The sequence below is a fragment of the Corvus cornix genome, chromosome 2, assembly GCF_000738735.6.
Source record: "Corvus cornix cornix isolate S_Up_H32 chromosome 2, ASM73873v5, whole genome shotgun sequence".
NCBI lineage: Eukaryota > Metazoa > Chordata > Aves > Passeriformes > Corvidae > Corvus > Corvus cornix.
Window position 1 is genome coordinate 150,415,695 of NC_046333.1, and position 23,917 is coordinate 150,439,611.

The window sequence follows — 23,917 nt, forward strand, 5'->3', positions numbered from 1 at the left end:
CACTACACAAACACCTGAGGATTGAATTGTTTGGATTTTGTGGGGGGTTTGAGTATTTTTACTTCACAGAAATTATAGTCAGTTATTCTTCAAAGTTATTAGTGAAATATAGTTATACAGTATAGTTATAACTGCTCAAATTTGGGGACAGCTTTTTCTTTTCCTCAACTTACCTCTCTTAATATGAATAAAAATCACTCCCAGGAATATTCACTGAAGTAAGTGGTATAGACCATGATAATGAAATTGTTTCTACTTTTAATAATTTTTCAGTTAAAAATCTAATGATCACCCACCATTTCAGCTCCATTCCATCCAGACTGGGAGATCATAACCCACACTTGGATACCAAGTACAAAGAGCAGTTACAATTCAAATTATTTTACTTCTTTTGTGATAGAAAAATTGTCATGGTGAAGTTATGCATTATAGTTGCATGACAGTACCACCACAAAGGAAACCTGAAAGGTCAGTTTCAAAAATGAAACATAAAAAAAAAATGTTCGTTATAGTTCCTAAAACTTTAAAACTTTACAGAGATACAGCTTCAAGAGCAAAACCAGCACTTTGGGGGCAATCATCACTGAGCTGTATAATAGTGAAGGAAAAGCAGTGTTCTCCTTCCTTCGGAATTTGACATTTCTGTCATATACAAAAGTTCTGAATAAAATTCTAAAAATAATTGGTCCCACATTATCTCATTTAAAATAAGTAGAGAAAAAAGATACCTAGGGCAGAAGGCCCTTTATTTGCTTTAAAACCCAGTGGTGGAAATTGAAGGTAAGACAAATCAGAGGTAATGGTAAAATGCACTTTTGAAAGGCATGGCTATTTCACCATTACAGGAACTGCTGCAAGGACGTAGAAAGTTTTCTGCCACTGAAATATTTCCATAAAATTGGCTAACTTCCAAAAATGCCTGTTTCAGCTCAGAGTTCTTGGCTAGAAGCTCAGAGGTAAATTTATGAGAATCAGATTAGATGGATCATCAGTAGGAAGTTTTCCACCAAGGCTACAAGAATAGATTGCCAGCATCTGGATAACATTCCATCTTTTTTTATAATTCAACTTATTTGCTCTCCATTTGTAGCTATTCCCCTCATTATTCTAGCCTGGAGCACCTGTAGTCTACAGGTGATTACTAAGCAAGCAGATAAACACAGGGAGAGGATTTGGATTGCCCACAGCACTGCACTGACCAACAAGAGGTAGAAAAACAAATGAAGAGTAACATGGAAGAATTAAACAGATACAGACAGCTGCCCATTGGGAACAAGCACCATGCAAGGGGCAAAATCTAGAAATGGCTTTTGGTAAAAGATCAAGGTTCTAGGCAAAGAAAACCTAATGTTGAATTTCTCCAGCAGTGAAGAATGCAGGCTTTTAGATTATTTTTTCATATTCTTAAGAAAGAAGATTACATGACCTGTTTCTCACTCTCATCATGGGCTGGAGCATTTGGCAGTTATTTTGACAATACTGCCAACTGTACATCTTGTGTGATCTTGGGCAAGTAATTTATTCCTTGTTCTGGACTGTCAGCATCAGTAGTAATAAAATTGTCTATTACTTGCATTTGCACAGTGTCTAACCAAAAATGAGTGGAATTTCATGGAATTACTCAAGAAAGTTACTGACATGGACTGCTCACCTTCCTGGGCATTTGATACAAAGATATAACCTAGCTGAAAGTAAACTGGATAAAATTTAGACACACGAGTTACTGCCATGAAGCAATCCAGAAGCTTCCTGGCTCCACAGATTAACTTTATTACAAAATATGTATTTTAATTGCTTCTTGTCATTTGCCTTTTTCTCTTCTCAGACCTATTTCAGCTAAACCAATCATGTTTTAAGAGCCCCAGATTTAAAATTAGCAAGTCATTCTGAGTTCTCCACTCTCACCAATCTGCAAAGTGTGATGCATTATGCTCACTGTATTTAATGGCTACAGACAGCTGAAGCACATCTGAGTCACTTAGCAGTAATATTTATACCAATACATCATCAAACTACACACCTCTAAGTGGTACAGAAAATACTACACACAAAAATAACATGCACCAGCATAAAGGATCAATTTCCCAATGTAATATTCACAGTACTTTTTCTCTTCTACTACCAGGGAACAAGATTTTTATTCCATTTAAACTCAAGAACATTAGGAATTTAATTTACTCTAAGATTACACCTACAGAAAATCAGGTCTAAATGAATCACAGAGAAACATCTAAGAAATTACACTCTATTTGATCAACATCCTCAAATTCCTACACCTTCCCTCTTCACATCATATTTTTTTCATCACCTGCTTTTCCCTCTCTCACATCATCAGTCACTGCAATATACATCAAGATCAGCAATTTAATGACAACACAGAGAAGCCAATTTCATAAAATGACCAACAAAATATGAGCTGGATCTGTTTTATCTAAAACAGTATTAAAAGCTGCATTTATTTAAGTCTCAGAGTTTTTTCCTCTTTGTCTTACAAAGAATTTCCTCTCCTCTACTTTTGATAATTTTAGATAATTTTCATTGCTTGGAAATTTAAGTATTTTGAACTCAATCTTGTCCTATTCCCCCTAACAAAGAGTCAGCCTCTGACTGACCAATGATAAATTTAGCACATCATCCTTCTTAGTACTAAATCAAAAAGCTTTAAACACACTCATAAATAAACTGAAATTCTCTTAAGAAATCCCTCTTCCAGACCATCTTACTACAAACTTGCAGGCTATGACATTTAAAGCCTGGTTTACCCATAAACAGCAAATGTGGAGCTTGCTGTGATGATGATCCTGTCGTTTCCCTCAGTGAAACGAAGTTGGTAAAGCAGATTCTGAGGTGCCCTTTCCAAAATGCCTTGGCATCAATTACAGCCATCACATTCTGCACTTCCCATTTCTTCTGAGCAAAACTACCACATTTGACCTACTCTTCTGAAGTCCCCACAGTGATAAATTACTAAACTTCATTCTCTTTCTCATAGTCCCAGAGAAGGCAGCTATTAAAAATGCCACTTCTAGCTACAGAGAACATTCGCAGTCTAAAGATTCTACTTTTTTTTAATCAAGATGCTCTTTATCTCCTTTGGCCAGCTGCCCAAAAATCAGAACAAAACTCCAACCCTTACTATGATCTGCCTCTGTGACTGAGGAATTGAAAACACTTCAACAAAAAGAGTTACTTGAAATATTAAGAAACTGAACTTGCTTGCAGATTTAGTTATTCTCAAATGCAGAGAAAAGCCTATGGCACAGTGTTTATCACAGCCTGCAGTAAAGCTGTTCTTCATTACTTGTCAATGCACTGAGTTTTGTGGGTAAAACACCATAGAAAATTATTAAATCAGTAAAATTTATGGAATTTCAAAAAAGTTCCATTGAACATTTGGCAAGAAAATATTATCATATGCAGGATGAGCAATCTTTAAGCAAAAATGCAGCATGAGGCTGAAAGCAACTTCAGCAGCCAATGTCTGGATCTGCAACACGAACAGTGTAAATGTACACAGGTAAGAAACAAGTAAATAAGGCACCTGAAATAAAGAGTGGTCTTTGATCCAAACCCTGTGCCTGACCTACCTCATCTGTTCTCATTAAAAGAGGAAAACTAAACATGCGAGAACTTGCAAGTGCAAAATTAATGTTTAAAACCCCAAGGGGATTTGGAATTTGTGACACCTGACCACGGGGCACACAGCAGGTTACATTCTGAGAGCTCCAGGCTGCAAGGGCTCTCTGACCTCTGGAAGAACATTGTGAGAAAATTTATCATCCAATGCAAGCAGAGAGTTCAGAAAACATCTCCATTTCTAATTATTCTTAAAATTTCTTACAGAGCTGACAACTTTCACCACCCTGTTCCAGATGTTTGTTCCAACCCTCCCTTCTGCTTCAAGTTTCCAGCTCAGCAGGTCTTCCCATGAGCCCATCTATACTATTTCTCCATTATTCTAACCCAGGCAACTTCCCCTCCTTTTCTCCCCTCACTTTCTATACAGTCAACCCCCTCCTACAAAAGGCAACCTCAGTATTAAGTTTTGCTTTCTCATCATAATGTCATTATGGATGTGACCACCTCCAGCTGTTCACATAAGCTCTGTTTATTGTGTTGGTGTCAACTTCAATTTTTCTTTGTTCATCTTTAGACAAGAAAGAGAGGTGAAGTGTGGTTTATACAGGAGATTGCACCTGCAGCTGCTCCTGATGAGAGATTGGTTTGGGTATAAGCAGGGTATCATCACTTGTTTTCCGAGTGACAATGAAGAAAGTCCACAGAAACAGTGCTTTTGACAGGCAGGCAGTGAATCTATCCAAAATTTTCTATTAGTACTTTATAAAATTTTTAATTCTTCTTTCATGTCAAATAAAATGGGAAAAATAGCAAGTTCTAAAACATATTGCATTGAAATTGCAGATACTACTATGGTAATATTGAATATAAAACACCAGACAAGCTGAATGAATTGAATTTATCCAAACCCAAGGGGTAGTAGAGTTTTTTCCACCTCTGGCTCTAAAGAATAGCTTTAGTAAAACATTTTCTTAGTGTTCTGAATTACAACCCTCTCTAGGGCACGACAGCCTGTTCCTTTCTTGACGGAACAATTCACAAAAGAAGAGAGGAAGAGGACTGGTGAGCAGAAATTGTGTGGAATATTCAACTATTTATATAACCCAAGGGAAGGTAAGCAATGCTGAACTGGTCAGGGAAGGAAAGTTGAAAGCATTTAGACCCAGAAAGGCTCAAAAATTGCCAGCTTTCATCTAGATCCAGATCATAATCAAATTTTGCCAGACAGGTACCAACTGCCAAAAATCATCTCTCCCTTGTTTTTGCAGAATGGCTCTATTTTTATAATCCACTTTATCTCAAAGAAAACTACAATTCTTGGCCAGGAAGGCAAGAAAAAACACTTTGCTGACCAGGCAAAGGTTGATGTGGCTCATGGCTCCAATTGGAGCAGGCTTCAGGAAATGTGAGTGGCTTTCTGGCACTCATATCACAAATGTCAATTATAAAAAATAATGCATTATTTTGATAAAAATCAGATTTGGAAGTGAAAGAGCTTTGTTTACTTTTTATCTTCTCTTCTACCGTCTTGAAAGTTATTAGGGAAACAAGAAATAGAAGCGTAAGACTTGACATGTTTAACACTGAGGGAGAACTCAGGGCCATGAAATTTACAATCATAGTACTGAATTCCAAGTTAGGACAGTGTGGAAGTAGAACATCTAAACTGGGCTATATATTTGTGCCTAAGATCTCATTCCTATATTCACATTTATTCAATAAAAAGGAATCTAAATTTCAGTTGTATTCTATAGATTCAACATCCACACTAACTTCAGCAGCACCCAAAATTATTTAAAAATTAAACAACAGAAAAATCCCACTTGTTCTGTTTAAGGGCTTAAAACTTAGAATAGATGTAAGGCTTATGAGTAAAAGGAGTTAGAGCTTCAAGTATCAACAATATAAAGTTTATCCCTATTAGCACACTTTCAAATAGAAGAGAGCCCGAGAACTGAATAGGAAAAAATCCAATTAAGGCCTGTATCTCATCTTAATACACTGCTGACTAAATCAGAAAAGATACATTAAGAGAGTGTGTTAAATTAAATTAGCTCTACATACTGTATTTTAACACTTCCTACCATTTACTGATAGTGCAGGAACAGAGCAGTTTTATGAGAGTCCTTAAATCTCTCCAGCTTCTGCAGCTGAATCTCCAGAGTTACAGCTCACATTCAGGATGCTGAGGGAAATTCTCCTGAACAAACAAGTCTCAAAACAAATAAAGAAGTCAGCCAAATCCCTTATAAATTATAAACCAGCCCTGTCTGCCAAGCAACTGGCCGGCAAGCACTGTGTGTCTTTAACAGCTTAAACCAAGGTTTTAAAAAACTCACAATATGCTTTCAAAGTTTTCATGACCCAGCTAAAAGAGTTGTCCATTTCAACTTTTCATTTGGGTCAGACAGATCTCTAAAGCTCAAGTCCATTTGGAATATGGAGTGAAGTGCCAGCGTGTTTCTTCCATCACTGACAAGAACTAGACTACACCACATAATCTCAGCTTCCAAGCATGAAAAGCAGTGCAGAATTCCCTAGGTTAAAACTGATACTGTGTTTGCTGAGAGATTATGACATCTGGTTAAATTTCTCACTGCAGCTTTTGCATTAAGACACAGAATTGTTTAATATCTCTAAACGCACTGCAGTGTTACTCAAAAAGTAACAGATTCAGCCTCCAAACTGACATTTGCACGCCAGTATCACCACAGCAATGCAGAGAGAAGCAGGGTAACTCATCCTTTCATGCAGATACACCCTAGAACAACCAAGGAGTTTAGACACGGCTCAGCACAACTACCCAGCACTGAACAGCAGAAAAGAGTATCTGAACATACTATTACACTGTGAGATCCTATTCAGCTTGAGGGTATAAGCAAGCTTTATGATGAGGTCATAAAGCAATTTTTACACTGAATTTATGAGCTCATTGTAACAGTCATTTCCAGAAGCCAGTGACCGGTTTATTAGGAGAGAGCCTGCAGCAAAATTGCAAACAGAGATTGCAGAGAAGCTTGACTGCAATATCCAAGACTGAAGCACAAAAATTGTAAGGCAAACAAGTAGGGAGGGAAGGTTTAAGTATGAGGCTTATAAATATCTGAACAAGGACATTTCAGAATCAGCAATATGAGAAACATTGATTTACATTCACTTTCATTTGCAGATATTCACTTTTATTTGAAGATGAGCTTATGCACAGCATGCAGGATTGAAAAATAACCACTACTCCTGAATATTCACATCAGACACCTATTGTTAAATCATGAATAAAGTGACAGCAGAGTGTTTTCACCACACATACAAATTGTTTAAGATCCATCTTGCTTCTTAACTTAAAAACTCCCACTTGCTTCTTACATTAGTCCTTGTCAAACCACTCTAATTGGAACAACTATAAACCAAATGTAACCCAGCACTCATCCCGAACTGCACCGTGAGGGACAAACCAACAGCCCACAAAATTGTTCTGCTGCCACAGGGAGAAACCCAAGGATCTTTTAACGAGGTTCTAGGGAACTCAAAAAGGTTCATAAATACCAAATATTTTGAGACTCAGTATCAAAGGGAACCTGGGACCATCTCTTGTGTGAAGATCCCAGCTTGTTCCATTTCAGACAGTGATGTCTGAGCAAAAGCATTTGACAATAAACATAATTCATGTACTCAAAGACACTCAGCCTAAAACAGAGAGAGTCAAATCCAAAACCACAGCAAATTTCTCAAAACTCAGCCAAGAAAACTGGACCACAGCACATTCTAATTGTATCTCTAAATGCTTAATTGACTGGATTGTTTACAGTAACTCCCTGATGCTATGGTTTGGAACTTATCTCGCTTTCATTTTAAGCTACTGGTGGTTCTTACACTGCTTCCTACTAAAGAGCAGTGCCAAAACAGAGAGAAGTCACAAGCAGAAATAACGTGTGTTACAGAGAAAGAGTGAATGTACAAAACTGGATAAACTTTGTTATCACAGAATGACCACCAGTCAGAGGTAATGCAGTCAGCTGAACAGGCAAATGCATCTCCTCAGTTACAACAGGTAATTTTTTCTGGTCATTTGCCCACTACCCTCTATGTCTCTCCATGTACACAGAGACTTATGTGGATAGTCCAGTGAATCAAAAAACATTTCTCTAAGATAGCTCTAAACAGTTTTGAGCTCCATAGGCATTTTTAATCCAAGCAGATCAAATTACTGGTTTATAGTTTATAGTAGTATTCCTGGGACAAACTCGAGGCACACTACAGATTCTGTACAGCAGTCATACACAGCAGGCTCAGGACACAGAAAATATACTCAGCAAAGAACCCTTTGATGCTGTTGGAATGTGTATTCTCTACTCAACATAGTTTTGATCATCTGAATGGTTCTTCCATCACAAAATACCAATTAAATCAAAATTCATCCCATAAACCTGGCAACAGGATCCAGCATGTGCCTTCCCATCACACTGTTTTGCTACACACTGTTAAAAACCAAGTTTCTGCTTCACAGCCCTCCAACATCATTGTAATATTATCACACAGATCATTGGGAACCTGCAAGTTCTTGGTTGCCAGGACAACTGATTGACAAGTAAAAAGTGCACCAAAATGCTTTTTTCTTCATGTATTTGGTGCAAAATTCTGCATTTCCAGATTTTTAATCCTATGTTGAAGTAACACTCCCCTTGCTGCCTTGACTCAGAGGTGTCTACAGGTCAGACACTCTACACAAAGTTCTGAACTTGAAAATTAATGCTGGACATTTTATTCACTTAAATAGCAAATTATTTCCTCAGTCATACTGATTTATAAACAATTAGGAAACACACTGCTATGTCATGAAATACAAAGGCTTTAGTAATTTTTTAACACCTTTCCTATGCTGCAATCATGTTTTCTGTGCTGCAGAATCAACTGATGACGAATTAGCAGTGCTAATGGTCCAAAAGAAACACACTTACAAATTAACATTTTCACCTGTTTCTTGCTCAGATAGAATTGTGAATATTCTCACTGTGAAGGAAGCAAATTCACAGGCAAAGCAAGTCACTGAGAAAAGCAGAGCCTGTGTTTGCTTCCCAGCCAAACACATGCGAGGCCAAATATTGCACTGTACACAACACTTGCTCTAATTCCTGATGGGATGAGCTGATGCAGAACACGGATCCGTGGAGGGAATGTATCAAATACTGCACACAACACAACATTCACCAAAGCCTGGGAAGAGACCAATGAAGTGCTGCAGTCCATATTTTTACAAAATATTTTTACATATTTTTTCTTATTTTCATCTTAAATTATATCTTCTTCAAATCTGGCTATTATGAAGCTAAACTTATTTCATACTCAAAACAACTTTACACCTTCAACAGGTAAGATCTGCCACAAAAAAGCAAAGAGAAGCTTTGTCCAGGGCAGACTCTTGGTAAGCAAAGTGCAGCTTCCACCTACACAACTGTTCTTCCACCCTGCTACTTTTATTTACTTTTCCTTTGACTCTCTCAACTATTCTGTTTTATTACTTTATGCACACCACTAAAAAAAACCTCACTGCAAGAAAGCCAAGAGTTCATAGAGAAGCACCTTCCCACAGAGTAAATAGCATGAGAAAGCACCATGAGGTGAGCTGAGAGCTCCCCCAGTACACCACAGTGATAACCAACTCTGCACTTTCCACTGTTAGCCTGATCTTTCTTCATCTTCTTTGTTTGTTGGCTCTAATGTAACAATGCAAACACAGAACATCAAGCTGTGCTAAAGGAAACCAAAGGGAAATATTTATGAGAGAAGGAAACCTTTGTTTTTTAATCACACAACAAACCATAGCACAGTACAGCGAAAAACCACAGGATTTACTTATTCTGATGTCATTCCCTTACCTTGACGTGACTGAAATCACCAACTTTGCTGCTTTCTTGGGGATTAAGAGGTTTGGTCTCCACTCTTGGTTTGACAACCTGCCGGAAAGGACTGGAGAGTGGGAGTCCACTGACACTGATTCCATCTGGAACAGAGAATAAACTGAATTACTTTGCTTATCTAATGCTATCCTTTGTTCCAATTAATTTACATCTGTATTATCAAAGGGAGAGAAAAGACACAAAAAATAATAGTAACCTCTTATACAAAAAGACAAAACAAAAGACAAAGATTATTTGGCTGTTTCCCCCAGGACACCAAAAAAATGGAACTTGACCACACCAAAAATTCGGTGAAGATCACAGGGAAGGATGGCAACTGCATTTGAAATATCACAACAGAGATGTCAGAGTTAATAATGTAAAATTAATTTTAACATTTACAATATTAAAATAAAGATAAAAGTTTGTGGATTTCCATGACAGTGACCCTATCAGCTCCTTAGGATCTTTAATTTCTGGTATGAGGATTTCTTTTTCAAGCATATATTGTGGAAAATGACAGAAAATAGAGATGGCACATTTTGTACAGCTTCTGATATAAAAATAAATAAAATAGTTCTCATTTATAAAGGAGGTAAAATGGAAACTTAAGATTTCCATTGTAAGAGTCAACAAAAAAGCTTAAGAAATACCCTGATAGGAATCCCCAGTTTGGTGTTTACTCCCAGTCTGGGTACTAGGCACATAGGATGGCAGCAAGATACAACAGAACAACTTAATAGTGTCTGTTACTGCCAAAAAGCTGTAACTTTAAGGTAAATAAATGCACCACAGCATATTTGGGGTTCTCAGCCCAACCAAGGCTACATTCTCAGCACAAACTTAAAATGTGTGAAAATTACTGCTGAATCAAAAAAAGAAGAACAAGAAAATTAAAATAATTAAGCTTTAACATACAGTAAAACTATATTCAGTATTTATTATTATTTAGATTTACATCCAAAGAAGAGCAGGACTTTGTTCCTTGATGCTGTGCAGAGCAACTGCAATCCACCAACAACAATTCAATACAAGCAAGATCTCATGTACAGCAGCAGACACATACAGCTGAACGCATGGGAAACACCAAAGTGTTACACAAAACCCAAACATATTTCCTAAATTGCTCCTATGAAATCTGGACATGTTGAGGATATGTTCCTCAAAAGAAGAAACCGTAAGAATGAGATGGAACATGAAAGGGGTTTTGCTTCATTAAACTTCACAGGTGTCCAAATGAGAAAACAAAGGGAAAATTCCCACATTCCCTTACTGGCAACTCCCTTCACTAACTACTTCTAAAATGCACCTTAGCACTGAATAAATATCCTCTTCTATCAGTTCCTGGGGGAGAGCAGGACAGGCAGGTGAGAGTACCCTGCCTGTGGCAATGCAGCAGGCCCATGAATGAGACAAAACACAGGAATAAATACAGAACTACATTTGACCACAGGCTTTGAAAGCCACTCTTTCAAAATGAAAATTAGACGTTTTAATTGAGGAAAAATATTCTTCTCCAACTGATAAATGATTTTCACTAGTTCTATATTTAGAACAAAAACTGACACTGACTGGTGCATAAAATTACAAATTAAAACATGAAAAGAGCCAAGTATGAAAATCTGCATGGCATTAATCAGATTTTCCATGTTTTATATGGCATGAGCTTTCTTTTCTTTGAGAGAGGAATAGATAATACCTAAAACAACATCACAGACATACAACTAATGCCTTTCTTAATTATTTTATTCTTTAAAACCCCATTTCATTTTTGTTTTCTGTGGTGGGGGGGAAGAAAAGACAATAGTTTAAAACTTTTCTCTGGGAAGAAGAGATTTTTTTAATCTCTAAATTGTATCTGAAAACTGAGGTTTTCTAGGAAAGGAGACATCAGGATGAAAGGGAAGTCCAAGGTAACTTGTAGTGGTTGAACTTTCTGTCTCAAGTCTGTGTCACTCTCACAGAGCCAGTGCCAGGCATTTTGTTATGCTGCAAATGACTCAGCCCTTCACAGCCTGGACTGCTCAAGTCAACTTCTCTTCCAGAGGACAAAAAAAAAAAAAGTCACGTTCTGCTGCAAACAATTTATTTTTTTAATTATTTTGGTTTTTCTATTCTTTGACCAGGCAGCAATGGTGAAAAGACCTTGCCCAGCTTCTCTGCAATACATTAGTCACAAGAGGGGAAATCCTGCTAAAAACCCTGGTAGGCTGCAGAACTTAATGATGGCAGGAGAAAACTGAGCATCAATGAAGCAGTTCTCCAGAAGTTTTACATTACTGATACTTATCTTTTTTGATATTTCCTATGTTTTATTTTCTCTCATGAAGTTTAAAGAGATGAAGATGCTAAATCCTCCATAGTTTTGTCAATCCCTACTGTCAAACAGCCTGAGCAGCCTTGTACTATAAAAAGAATAATTGTCTTTCTACTTTGTCCAGAAATTTTCCTAATTTCAACAATCCACATTGAATATTTCCATGGTAACAGCATATGACCAACACTTTTTCCATGGTAACTGCAAAAACACAGCTTGCCTTTCTAACATCCCAGTCACTGCTGTCACATCAGAGCAAAATCTCTTACCAGCATTTCCCCTCTCCTCTCAAATGTTAAGTAAATTGTCAATTTAGCTTCATTAGCCACTTTCCCAGCAACACTGCACAGAAGAATCCCACACAATTTCTTATTTGAATGAGGTAAAGTGCATTCAGGGAGTTAAACCCGTAGATTTACAACATGGTAACTGAGCACTGAAGGAAGAGGTGGCATGGGACAGCTCCTGTCCTGTGCTGTGCAAGGATCACTGGCCTGATCCAGGGGACAAAAATGGATACACTTTCCAACAGGTATATCACAGCTATGGAGGTCTCAAACTCCACAGCAAGGAAACATTTATAAACTGTCCCACTGACAGCAGGACATCAGAGAGGTTTGGATTCTGAGGCAGTGCCCAGGCAAATCGATGTCACACGGGATGGAAACACTGGAAGATTTTAGCCTGAAGTGCTCCTTCTTTCCAGGAGAATTTCATACAATCCAACAGCAGTGCAGATCTGCTTCCTGCAGCTTCCTGAACAGTAGCACAGGGACCCCAAGAGGGGCAGGAGGAGGAGGAATCCCAGAATCATTTAGGTTGGAAAAGGCCTCAGAGATCATTGAGTCCAACCTACAACAGAACACCACCACATCAACCAGACAAGAGCACGGAGTGCCACGTTCAGTCTTTCCAGAAACACCTCCAGGGATGGTGACTCCACCACGTTCCTGAGCAGCCCATTCCAGGGAGGGCAGGAGGGTCTGCTGGCCCAGAGCAGGGATCCCCCTCGCAGCCCAGGGATGTTTCCTGGGGGACTGTGCCCCTCTGCTCTGCTCTGGTGAGGTCCCACCTGGAGTGCTGCATCCAGCTCTGGGGCTCCCAACATCAGAAGGACGTGGAGCTGCTGGACCAAGTCCAGAGGAGGCATCAAAGATGATCCAAGGGCTGGGACACCTCTGCTCTGGCAACAGGCTGGGAGAGCTGGGGCTGTGCAGCCTGGAGAAGAGAAGGCTCTGCAGAAAACTTAGAGCCCCTTGCAGTGCCTAAAAGGGGTCCAAGAGAGCTGGAGAGGGAGTTTTTGCAAGGCTGTGGAGTGACAGGACAAGGAGGGGTGGCATCAAACTGACAGGGAGAAATTCTTTACCCAGAGGGTGGTAAGGCCCTGGCACAGGTTGCCCAGAGAATCTGTGGATGCCCCATCCCTGGAAATGTTCAAGGTCAGGTTGGACAGGGCTCAGAGCAACCTGAGATAGTGGAAGGTGTCCCTGCCCATGGCAGAGGGTTGGAATGAGATGAGCTTTAAGGTCCCCTCCTATCCAAACCATTCTATGATGCTGTGTCATAGAATCCTAGAGGTTTTGGAAAGTACACAGCTTGATCATAACATATGAAAGCTAAATGCCACCTCAACCCATTTGTTTATTTTGTCAATCCTTCCCTGATTGAAATTTCAAAACAAAACCCTCTTGGTATGCAACATCTCATAAGAACACTGTAATAGCTTTAAAGTACTTTAAACATGTGGAAAAATAGAAAAAAAACAACTCGAGACAGGAGACAGACTCTGCTTGCTGAACTTGAATGCCTTTTTTTTCCTTAGAAAAAGAACTGTATTCTTATGAAGTGGTCAGAATTCTAGAAACTTGCTGTGTGCAGCAACAAAGAGTAGAGTAACACCAGAATACAGTTTGAGGCAATATAATCCCCTTCACCCTTCACACTTCAGGTGGGCACTGAGATGCAGCTCCTTCCCTCTCACAAGAACATGCTCAAGACTGTCAAAGGAGGGACCCCAGGTAGCAGCACTCCAGGCAAAGCTCCTGGGAATGCATCAGCTCTCTGGCTCCCCAGGAGCAGGGCACAGATGACATGTACCAGACTTGAGCACTTCTTTGAAACTCCACTACCTTTGAAGACAATAATTAACAATAACAAATGCACTGTAAGAAAGGATTTATGTCCTGAGGTTGCTGAACTGAACTAAAATTGGGAGATAAATTTACAATAAGGGTGAATGCAATGAAAGAGAACAAACGAAGTGTAAAGAAATTCATAATAAACACTAGAGATTATTTATGCAGATTACATTAGATGCTAAAATAAAATCCTCAGCAAAGGAACAGCATAACAGGATGGCAGGTTTATTAGCCTGTATGTGCCAATAACCAATTTATTGTTATTTGCCTCATGTCTGTCTTAGAGATTTACATTGTAAAGATTTGGGGTCTGAAACACCAGTCCCTCTGTGTATTTGTCTGGTGGCTGGTACAACTGGTATAGGCTGAAGTACTATGGCACTTATATACTGTTAAAAAAATCCCACCCTATATTAGTCAAATCATGAGACAAGATTATTTATCTATCTTAAAGGCAGTTGGAAGATTATCCTCTGTAATTATCTTCTGAAGTTACTGAAGCTGGAATTCAATAATAATTCTGTATGAGAAGTTCTCAAAAAGTTAAGAATATTTTTTGAAGTTACACAGTGATGAATTTATGGAGGACACAGAAGCATTTGTATTTTAAAAAAATTGAACAGAAGGAAAAAACTCATTTACTCATTTTAACAGTACAAGCAACCTGACATCTTCAAACTACAGAGACAAAAAAACTTCTTAGAAATGAAGTCACTTCAAAAGAATACTCGGAATGATTAAGTGTTTCAAAGGCTACCAAGCAGAGTAACATGGAAATGATAATACTCTGAGGAGTATTATCTCTGAGGACATCTCTGAGGACCCCATCATCAGTGATACCATTATCCTAATAAAGTCCTCCAGGCTACTTTCTTGAAAGACCTGTCAAGTGCACATTTAAATTCCAAACCAAGTTTCATTCCAACAAAAAAAAAAAAAAAAGCTTTGTCATGCTTTTATACACTATGTAAGTGCAGGGACATTTTGAAGTAGATAAAATCTGACCATTTCAGCAGAAAAACAACAAAGTGAGTATGAAATATACACTGGTCTTGCAAAACAATGTTAAAAAATATTCAAGATTAGTGCTTCTAGAAATATGCTATTATTTCTCTGCAACCTTTTCCCCCCCCCAGAGAAGGGAAGGAGAGACTTAAGGCATAGATTTGCTTCTCTCTCAACATGTAATTAATTAGTTCCTTTGATGAGTTTATGAATTTAAATATTCTCACACTTGTCTTTAGGTTCCCTATACAGGGAATAAATGAACATTAACATTCTACATAATGAAGTACTCCTTGTAAATTAATTCATTAACTTTGCAAAACACTGTCCCCACGTAACAGGAGCTTTTTTAAAATCCTCAAACAAGTCACCGTGTACCTTATAGTCCAGAAAGAGCAGCTATTGTTCTTACCCCATTCAGTGTCAGGGGAAGGCTGAATTTCAGAAATTACAGTATAATAGCTGGAAAGGGGAATTCATTATGCTCATAATGTGAGTATCCTGTTGACCTTTTTAGTCACCTTAACAGGTGACAAGAGACCTCACTGCTTCAGCTCCTTACAGCTGGCTGTACTGGGCAGATTGAGGGCTTCCCCCTGCCTCACTCAGTGTAGCTACCCCAGAATAAAATTAAATATCCACACTGACCTTCCTGGCCAGAGAGCCAAGGACGTGCAGAGAAGGAACCCTGCACCATCCAGCTGAGGATCAAGAGATCCAAAATTTTGCTAGAATTTGCAGCAAACACATGTTCTGCATGGATCTCCCAAATCCTGGTCAACTGACTTTAAGACATGGAATCACAGAATTGTTAAGGTTGGAAAAAACCTCCAAGATCATCATGTCCAACTCTCAACCCAGCACCACCTTCATGTTCACCACTAAACCATGTCCCCAAGTGCCACATCCATACATTTTTTTGGAACACTTTTCAGGGAGTGATTCCACCACCACTCTGGGCAGTCTGTTCCAATGTTTTCCAAACATTTCAGTGAAGAAATGTTTCCTAATATCCAATCTAAACATCCCCTGGTGCAACTTGAGCCCATTTCTTCTCATCTTGTCTTTTGTTGCACAGGAGAAAACACCCAATAAAATACCAAAATTCAGCATAAATAAATGGGAAAAAAAATCCTAAACTTATACATGTGGTAAGAGGCTCTCAGCATATCATTTCTGTTGAGAAGCAAGATCATGGAGCTATGGTTCAGATATTCATGAATCTCCCAAATCAATGCTCAGCAACAGTCAAAAAAGCAAATGATAAATGGTGCATTACCCCATGATTATAAGGAAAGTAATATAAACCAAAATAAAGAGCACCATTAGGTCATAGATCACCTTTCAAAGAGTGTGTACGGCCTCCCTCAAACATACAGAACTGAGAGTTCAAAGAGACAAGGCTGGCATGTGCAACAGTTTCCATAACAGGGACAACTAAGCCAGGTAGAAGTCTCCAGTCTGCTGTGACAGTACCCTGGGGAAATGCATCAAATCACTGCAGGAACCGTCTTTGGAAGATGTCCTGTTACCTCTCTCATGCAATACAAAAACCTGTACGCACAAGGACACCAGTAAGTGCAAAGCTACTAAAAATTAATTTGGCTGTGACTCTTCTTGCCACGGCACATTGTAAAGTGCTGACAGGAAGAATGAAGAATTTTAGGAAAGAGAAACCCACTAAAGATGACTAACAGTGCCTAAAACCAGAGAAACCATATTCAGCCCTGGAAGCTCCTGAGCTAACAACAGTTGGAGGCCAAAAGCCTAGAGGAAAACAGAAGTATGTGCACAATTTTTCCTGTATTGTCCCACTGAAATCTGCTCTCAGCCACTGTCACAGTTAGGATATTGGACTGGATGGTCACTGATCTGATCCTGTACAGCCACTCGTGGTTTTGCTTCCTTTAATCTAGAAACACACCCAACATTTTTCTCTGTGAGACAGCACAGCATCAACACACATCAGCCAATTCTGATTGATAACTTGGTTTACTTTCCAATTGGATGAACGTGTATCATCAGAAACATCAGTAATTTATTCCTTCTGCACCATGTCCTGATTACAAACAGCACAAAAGGGAACAATTCCAGCAGCAAATGAAAAGACATGAAAGTAAAAATTGCCCTACCAAAGACATTACTTTTAAGACAAAAGTATTTTGATCATCACTGTAAATGTGGTTGGTCTTCAAAAGAAAAAGGTACCACAGCTACCCTATGATTAAAAGCCATGTCATAGTTGCCATTGATTTTTCTAGCTCTTTACTCTTCTTCCCATCAGGCTCCTACCTGACTCTTTGGAAAGTACAGCATTTGTGAAGTTAAAAGCAATACATAAAAAATAAAGTAGCAACTAAATAGTCAATATACTTAGCATCTCTAATAACACTTTCAAAGGACACAGAGTACACAGCACCCACAGATACCAAAGTTCCAACAAAGCACTAATGGATCCTACTCCTTTATCATCACTGAATGAGGAAAGGCTGAATTGTTTCCAGGCTCCAGTTACACAATTTTCCGGAGAAGCAGGAAGCAGAAATGGTAAGGTAAAAATGTTTTTCAAAGATTTTGTTCATCTGTGGTCCCATAAGAGTTGGATAAAGGTAAACAACAGAGGCAGAAATCCAAATCCCAAATCCCACAACTGTTCAGTATCCATACCAAGAAGTATGTTATCTTTATCTCCTACAGAATATTTTGGATTTATGTTATTTCGTCTGAAAAGCTCCTAGACAAGTGCAGCTTCAGAGCTTTTTGGACACTGGGAAAATGAAAGAAATGTTATATATATATGTGTGTTTATGTATCTATATATACATATCTATAGTCTACATAATTTCACTTGCTATCAAGGGCATTTCTCAAAGTCTCAATTCCCAGGCACCTGTGTTTTCACAATATCAGGGTGTGCTCTTTCTTCACTATCAGCATTTTCAGCAAGTTCTAAATTGAACCTTAGTATAGCAACACTGTAGGGTTTGTGCAGTTAAGTCCTAAAATATTTTTAAAGTACCTTTATATTTTATATTAGGGAGGTTTCAAAACCAAAATCTTTCAATCATTACTAACAATTACTATGATTTTTGTCTACATGCATTTGCAAGGTAACTCGCAGAAATCATTCCTATTCAACCTGAATAAGCTCTGCATGTAATTTTGTTGTATTTTTTTCTATACTGAAAGACTACTTATAATGGTAATGCATCCGTGCAAGTGAGTACTGGGGAAGAATTCAAATAACAGAGAGTTTTTAATACAGGAATATATTGTTTTGTCAAGTTAATTTAATCAGTGTAAACATAGCAGACAAATGAAAAAATTACTGAGTAATTACTCCAGCAAGACTGTGTGTTTATCATAAAAAGGGAATCCTTATTACAAGTTACCTGGTACTTGTAATTCCAAATAATTCTAATAGAAGCAAACACGGCAGCTTCCTTTTATTCAAAATAAGTTTAAGCAGAAGAGACTTTCTCTGCAGTACAAATATTAGGGGGATTATGCCTTAAATTTCAGTCTGTCACTTTAGGCAAAACTGCACTCAGCAATCTTTCAGAATTCTGCAGTCCTGGATAATTAAATATCAACTCAATGCTATTTTTCTTTAAACCCCACTAATGTTTGTGAATTATTTTTCTTTACCTTCATAAGGTAAGGATACAAAGAGATACCTCAGAAACACTGTCAAAAAATATTTTAACAGATACCATGGCAAGGTCTTATGATGGGGAAGTTGGGTGAGACTCTCATGCCCACAGCTGTCTCAAAAATTCACCCTTCAATCTGTAGAGCTCAGCCAAGGGTTGTCTTTGCTTTACAAGACACAAATATTCAAACACGCAGCCACATCACAAATCAGTTTAACACAAATGGCACAGCAGTTAGAAAAGTGTTTCCAGCAGCACATACAACCCTCCTAAACAAGGAGAAATGAAAAACTCACCATCACTGAGATCCTGAAGAAGGTTTTCTTGGCATGAAAAGTCCAGCTTCACTTTAATGTTTACAGTAAATGTTGCAATCTTTCCAGGTTTTAGAGGAAACTGGCAGAGGGTGTCTTCTAGATTCCAACTCAAGAAATCTCCATACAGCTTCTCTGTATCAAAGTAAGTAAATATTTCATGAGCATAAGCCCTGCATTAAGGAAATTTCAGTTTTGAACTGCTGTAGAGAGGATGAACCAATTTGTCATGTCCTGTTTAAAATCTAAAATATTCAGAATTAAGGTATTAAAAAATAATGTAATGTAACACTAGAAGGATAGAGAAGTTACTGGATACTGACACTGATCTGGAATCATACAGATCACAAAGCTCAAAATACGAATTTAAGTGAAGAAGACCACTACCAGAAGAAAAAAAAATTGCACAATAGGCAGCATTAAATATAAACTTTAAATATAGCCTGCAGGGGTTCTAAAAGTTCATGTAGTTTTGAATCTTACACAGCTCAGCTCAGGAGGTGTCACATGAATGCAAAGCACTTTTCATCAAAATACACCAAACTTAATCAGTTGGAATTCTGAAACAGCTGTAACATTATTATTCAGTTATTTATTGAGTAATGGAGAAGGCAATGAAGACTACTGGCTTTCATCTTTTTATAAAGTCCTTCTGTAAAGCTGAGAAGCAGCTTTTTACTAGAGCCAAACATTAAGGATGCTGCCAGACAGGATTATTCTGTGACAGAAGAAAATTTGTTTAATATATTATTTATCATTGGTTCATATGAGATAGGGGATCTGTAAGTCCTCCCTCATAAGCCTGACATGCCAGAAAATAAAACAAGAGAAAAAAAAACCCCAGAATTTACTGTTCATCTATACTGGGTCTTCAGTTCTGGCCAGGGTCAACCCACCCCATCCCTAAATTGATTCATATATGCAACCATACCATGCAAAGTACTACAAGAAAGTCTATTGATACATAAAATAAAAGTGACTGTTTGACTGGGAGAGTCCTAAAAATACATCAATCTATTACAGCAATGTATGTTATCTCCAAAGTATATTGGAGAATTCTTCTAAAAGCTCATTTAAACACTATTTGAGCACAGCTTTGCATAACAGGGACCACTGAAAGTCACACAGTTCATCTCTACATCCTCCCAGGCTACTTGGGAAGAGCAAGGTAATTAAAATCCGCTGGGATTTCAGCACCTTTCCAAAACCATCATCTAAGATCCACATGTGAGGGGACAGGGTGGGCAGACTGCCTCTACAACTAAACCTGGAATAAAGGATCTTTCAAAAACAGCAATCAGAATTCCAGATTATGTCCAAATCATGTTGATTTGCACAGAAACTTTTGGTTTCCTTTTCTAGGGAAGGAGAAAACCAAGAGAATGTTTTTTCCATTAACTTCTACCTAAACAATAACAGCTTTGCCTGAAATATATTCTTCTCACAGACCACCAGGTGTTGTGTTGTCTTTCCCCATCAAATCAATAGTACAGATTTCTTCATAAACACAAAGATGAGGTAAAAGTAAAAAATCCTCACAATAATTGTTTCCTTAAAGTCACCTCCACCTCATCCAATGATTTAGCTGGAACCATATCACCATTCTGATTATTTTCTTCTACTTTCAAGAAAAAAAGTATGGCAATCTCTATCCCCTTTTCCTAACAAGTGAAAATCCAATATGCTAAAGGAATGTTTTCCCTCAGTGTAAACAAAGAAGGACTTATCCCAAGCAGTGGAGCACCAAACTGTTTCCACAACACGTTTTCATTAAGTATGAGATTTATTTGAAGACATTACAAGTGAAAAGACTTTTGAAGTGAGAATAGCCCTTGCAGATATTTTCTAATTAACACTAGTAATTATAATACAAGATCTAAATGCTTGAGCTAAAAGTTACGCTGTAGAGAGACACCTAATTTATATTTATCTGACACTGTTTATAGTTTAACAATGTTGACCCTGTTCAGTAATCACTATTACAGTGAATTATACTCTGGCTTCAGACCTTTCAGTTCAGTGGAAGGCTAATCTGGGGCAAGCCTGCATTCAGGTCTTTCTCGAGTCCAAAATCTGCGTTCAGCAAACATCTGAAGTTAAAAGCAACTGCTATCAGGAGTTGTAAATAGCAACCTGTTTCATCATTTTACTGGATACTAAATCACTAAAATCCTAACAAATATCATGTAAAAGCTTACCCAGAAACCAACTTTGGGTTATCCCAGGCCAATCTAACTTTTAACAGATTTTAAGGTCTGCCAAAGAAAAAATCCATTCTGACATTTTGCATAGAGAAACTTGATAGAAAACTCTTCTGAGATCACAAGAACCTCAGTTCTTTTCAATCTTAAATCCCCTGGTAAAACTGGCTTTTTGCTATAGTTTATTTTAAAAACTCAAAATAACTATCAGTTCTAAATGCACAGGCATTGGCATTCATACATTTTGACTTCTCCTAGACCTGGTAGATAGAAATGAACCTGCAGGACTTGTTATGTTCTTTACAATGTCATAACACACTAAGAAGAAAAAAAAGTTATTGCACAGAAGTAATTGTGCTCAGAGAGATGAGAATATGTGAGAGGAACGACTCTGCAGACACCAAAGGTCAGTGGAGAAGGAGGGGCAGGAGATGCTCCAGGTGCCAGAGCTGAGGTTCCCCTGCACTCCAGGGAGGAGCCAGGGGAAGGACTCCTCTCCCTGAACAGCAGCAGGAATGTGTAATGAACTGACCATAACCCCCATCTCCACCTCCCAGTGGCACTGTGCAAGGAGATGGAAAATCTGGGAAAGAGGGGTGGAGGGGGGAGGTGTTTTTAAGATACATTTTATTTCTTATTATCCCATCCAATTTTGTTAGTAATAGAATTCAATTAATATCCCCAAGTTGAGTCTGTTGTGTCTGTGACAGTAATCAGTAAGTGATTTCTCCTGGGCTTTAACGCATGAGACTTTCATTATATTTTTGCCCCCTGGCCATTTGTGGAGGGGAGTCACAGAGCAGCTTTGATGGGTGTCTGGCATCCAGCCAGGGTCAATCCACCACAAAAACCCAACTCCAATTTGAAAGAATTTACAAAGTTTTCTTTAGCTAAAAAAAAAGGTAAATAGATCTAGTCCTGGGTATTCACAGTTCTTCCTGAACCTCAGAGTAGATTTTTCATTTGTGGTCTAGCAGATGTGTTCAAAGGCCATGGGAAGAATACAGCTGGACAGCTGAACCTGTTTCTCTATGTTTAAATTCCAGAGGTCAGTCACTTCTAGGAAAGATCAATGAGGATTTGCTTCATCATCCGGGTTCATTCAGTTTGTGTAGCTGGGCTCACCACTTGTGCTAAGATTGCCTGATGGGCTCTTCTCAAGCCTCAAGTTCAAAAACAGTGGATTTTGAGTGGATCAAATAGCTGGTTTATCAAAGCCTTTGGACTGCACTCCCTCAACTGAGATATAACAAGCTTCTAACAAGAGCTGACTGCAGCCAAAGGGTGGGAAGGCATCCAGCTCTGCACAGGTCATCTTTCCAAAAAAAGGATTAAACTGTCTGACCTGGTGAGGGACAGTGTAAGGTGACACAGAGTTGGCCCTGACAGTATGGGCATGTGATGTCCAACCTACAGATGCCACAGCCTGGCTCAGGGGTGCAGTGAGACACTAAAAGCCATGACAGACGTGTCTATTGTGGCAGCATGACAAGTCCCTCTTGCTGAGCTGCCTCAGGATCTGTTCCACAACACACGGCTGCTGAAGGACTCGAAAACCCTGTGATGCCCTTTATGAACTGCACAGGGGGGGTTCAAGTTCTTACTTATCTAAGGGCCAGAGTGGAAAACCCAAAGAGCTGCACCTGAGAGTGACAGAGGAGAGGAAGTAAGGGAAGGCAAGTGGGAAAGTCTTACCTCCAGAGGTTCTCATTAACATGACACCACTCAAAACAATGCCAGAGAAGTTGGCTTCCTCAAGGAAAGTGACTGACTATAAATGCTACCGTAACAAGGGAGGGGGGTCAGGTCACTGCACTGCAACAGCAAATCCCATCCAGTAATTCCAACAGCAATAAAAAAGATAATGTTTGCCATTTACAACACTCATCTTTGTGCTAAAAGCTGTGGCTCCAGACACAGAAAGTAGGGAAATGGGTCAGGCAGGCAGCAGCTGCAAGAGATTCACAAGCAACTGCCAAGACAAAAAGAACCAAAGGAAATCAGGTGAAACAAAGGTTGACTGAAAGCTCTGTGTATTTGGCTGAAATGGGACAACAGCTTCTCACAGGCTCCTGAGCTGACAGGCAAGCTGTGGTCAGGCAGATGAAGGTGACCACCAGCTTTCAAGGAGACCTTGAGCAGTTTGAACAGGCACATTTCAGTGAGGAATAGTACAGAACAACCAGAGACAACTTCTTAATACACTATGGATAGTTCATAAGCACCTGCATATCCTCTCATCTTGATGCATAACACCAAGAGTTTGTGATGCTGTTTGAGATGGTTTAATGTCATGCCTTCATGAGTTCCATGCATGTATTCACGGACCAAACAGAGCTGCTGACATTACAAAACTTTAGTTCCCCGTTGACCACCACAAGCCCATGTCACTGTGCCATCACTCCATCCCTATGCATTTGTTTAAATTTATGGTCGTAACTAAAATGGAAGAGACTTAAAATGAAAAAAAGCAAAGGTCCATCCCCAACACAATAAAGACATGCTGGACCTGTTGACATGAAAGACCTGTTGGAAAAAGTCCAGAGGAGGCCACTAAGTTGATCACAGCACCTCTGCTACGAAGACAGGCTGAGAGAGTTGCAGTTGCTCATCCTGGCGAAAAGAAGGCCCTGGGTAGATCTTAGAGCCCCATCCAGTGCCTAAAGGGGCTCCAAGAGAGCTGGAGAGGGACTTTGGACAGGGCATGTAGTGACAGAACAAAGGGGAATGGCTTCAAACTGACAGAGGGCAGGACTAGCTTAGGTATCGGGAAGAAATTCTTTACTGTGAGGCCCTGGCACAGGTTGTCCAGAGAG

At 38.9% G+C, this 23,917-nt stretch overlaps 1 protein-coding gene across 6 annotated transcripts in view; it reads right to left on the reverse strand.

Annotated features, from left to right (window-relative positions):
- The window catches only part of TRAPPC9 (trafficking protein particle complex subunit 9), a 462,128-nt gene that overhangs the window by 368,065 nt on the left and 70,146 nt on the right, over positions 1 to 23,917 (reverse strand). For all 6 annotated transcript variants that reach the window (XM_039548554.1, XM_039548555.1, XM_039548551.1 and 3 more), the window contains 2 exons: positions 18,883 to 19,035; positions 9,453 to 9,577 (listed from right to left, as the gene is read on the reverse strand). In XM_039548554.1, the coding sequence (XP_039404488.1) occupies positions 9,453 to 9,577; positions 18,883 to 19,035 (278 nt within the window). The remainder of the gene's footprint in view (positions 1 to 9,452; positions 9,578 to 18,882; positions 19,036 to 23,917) is intronic.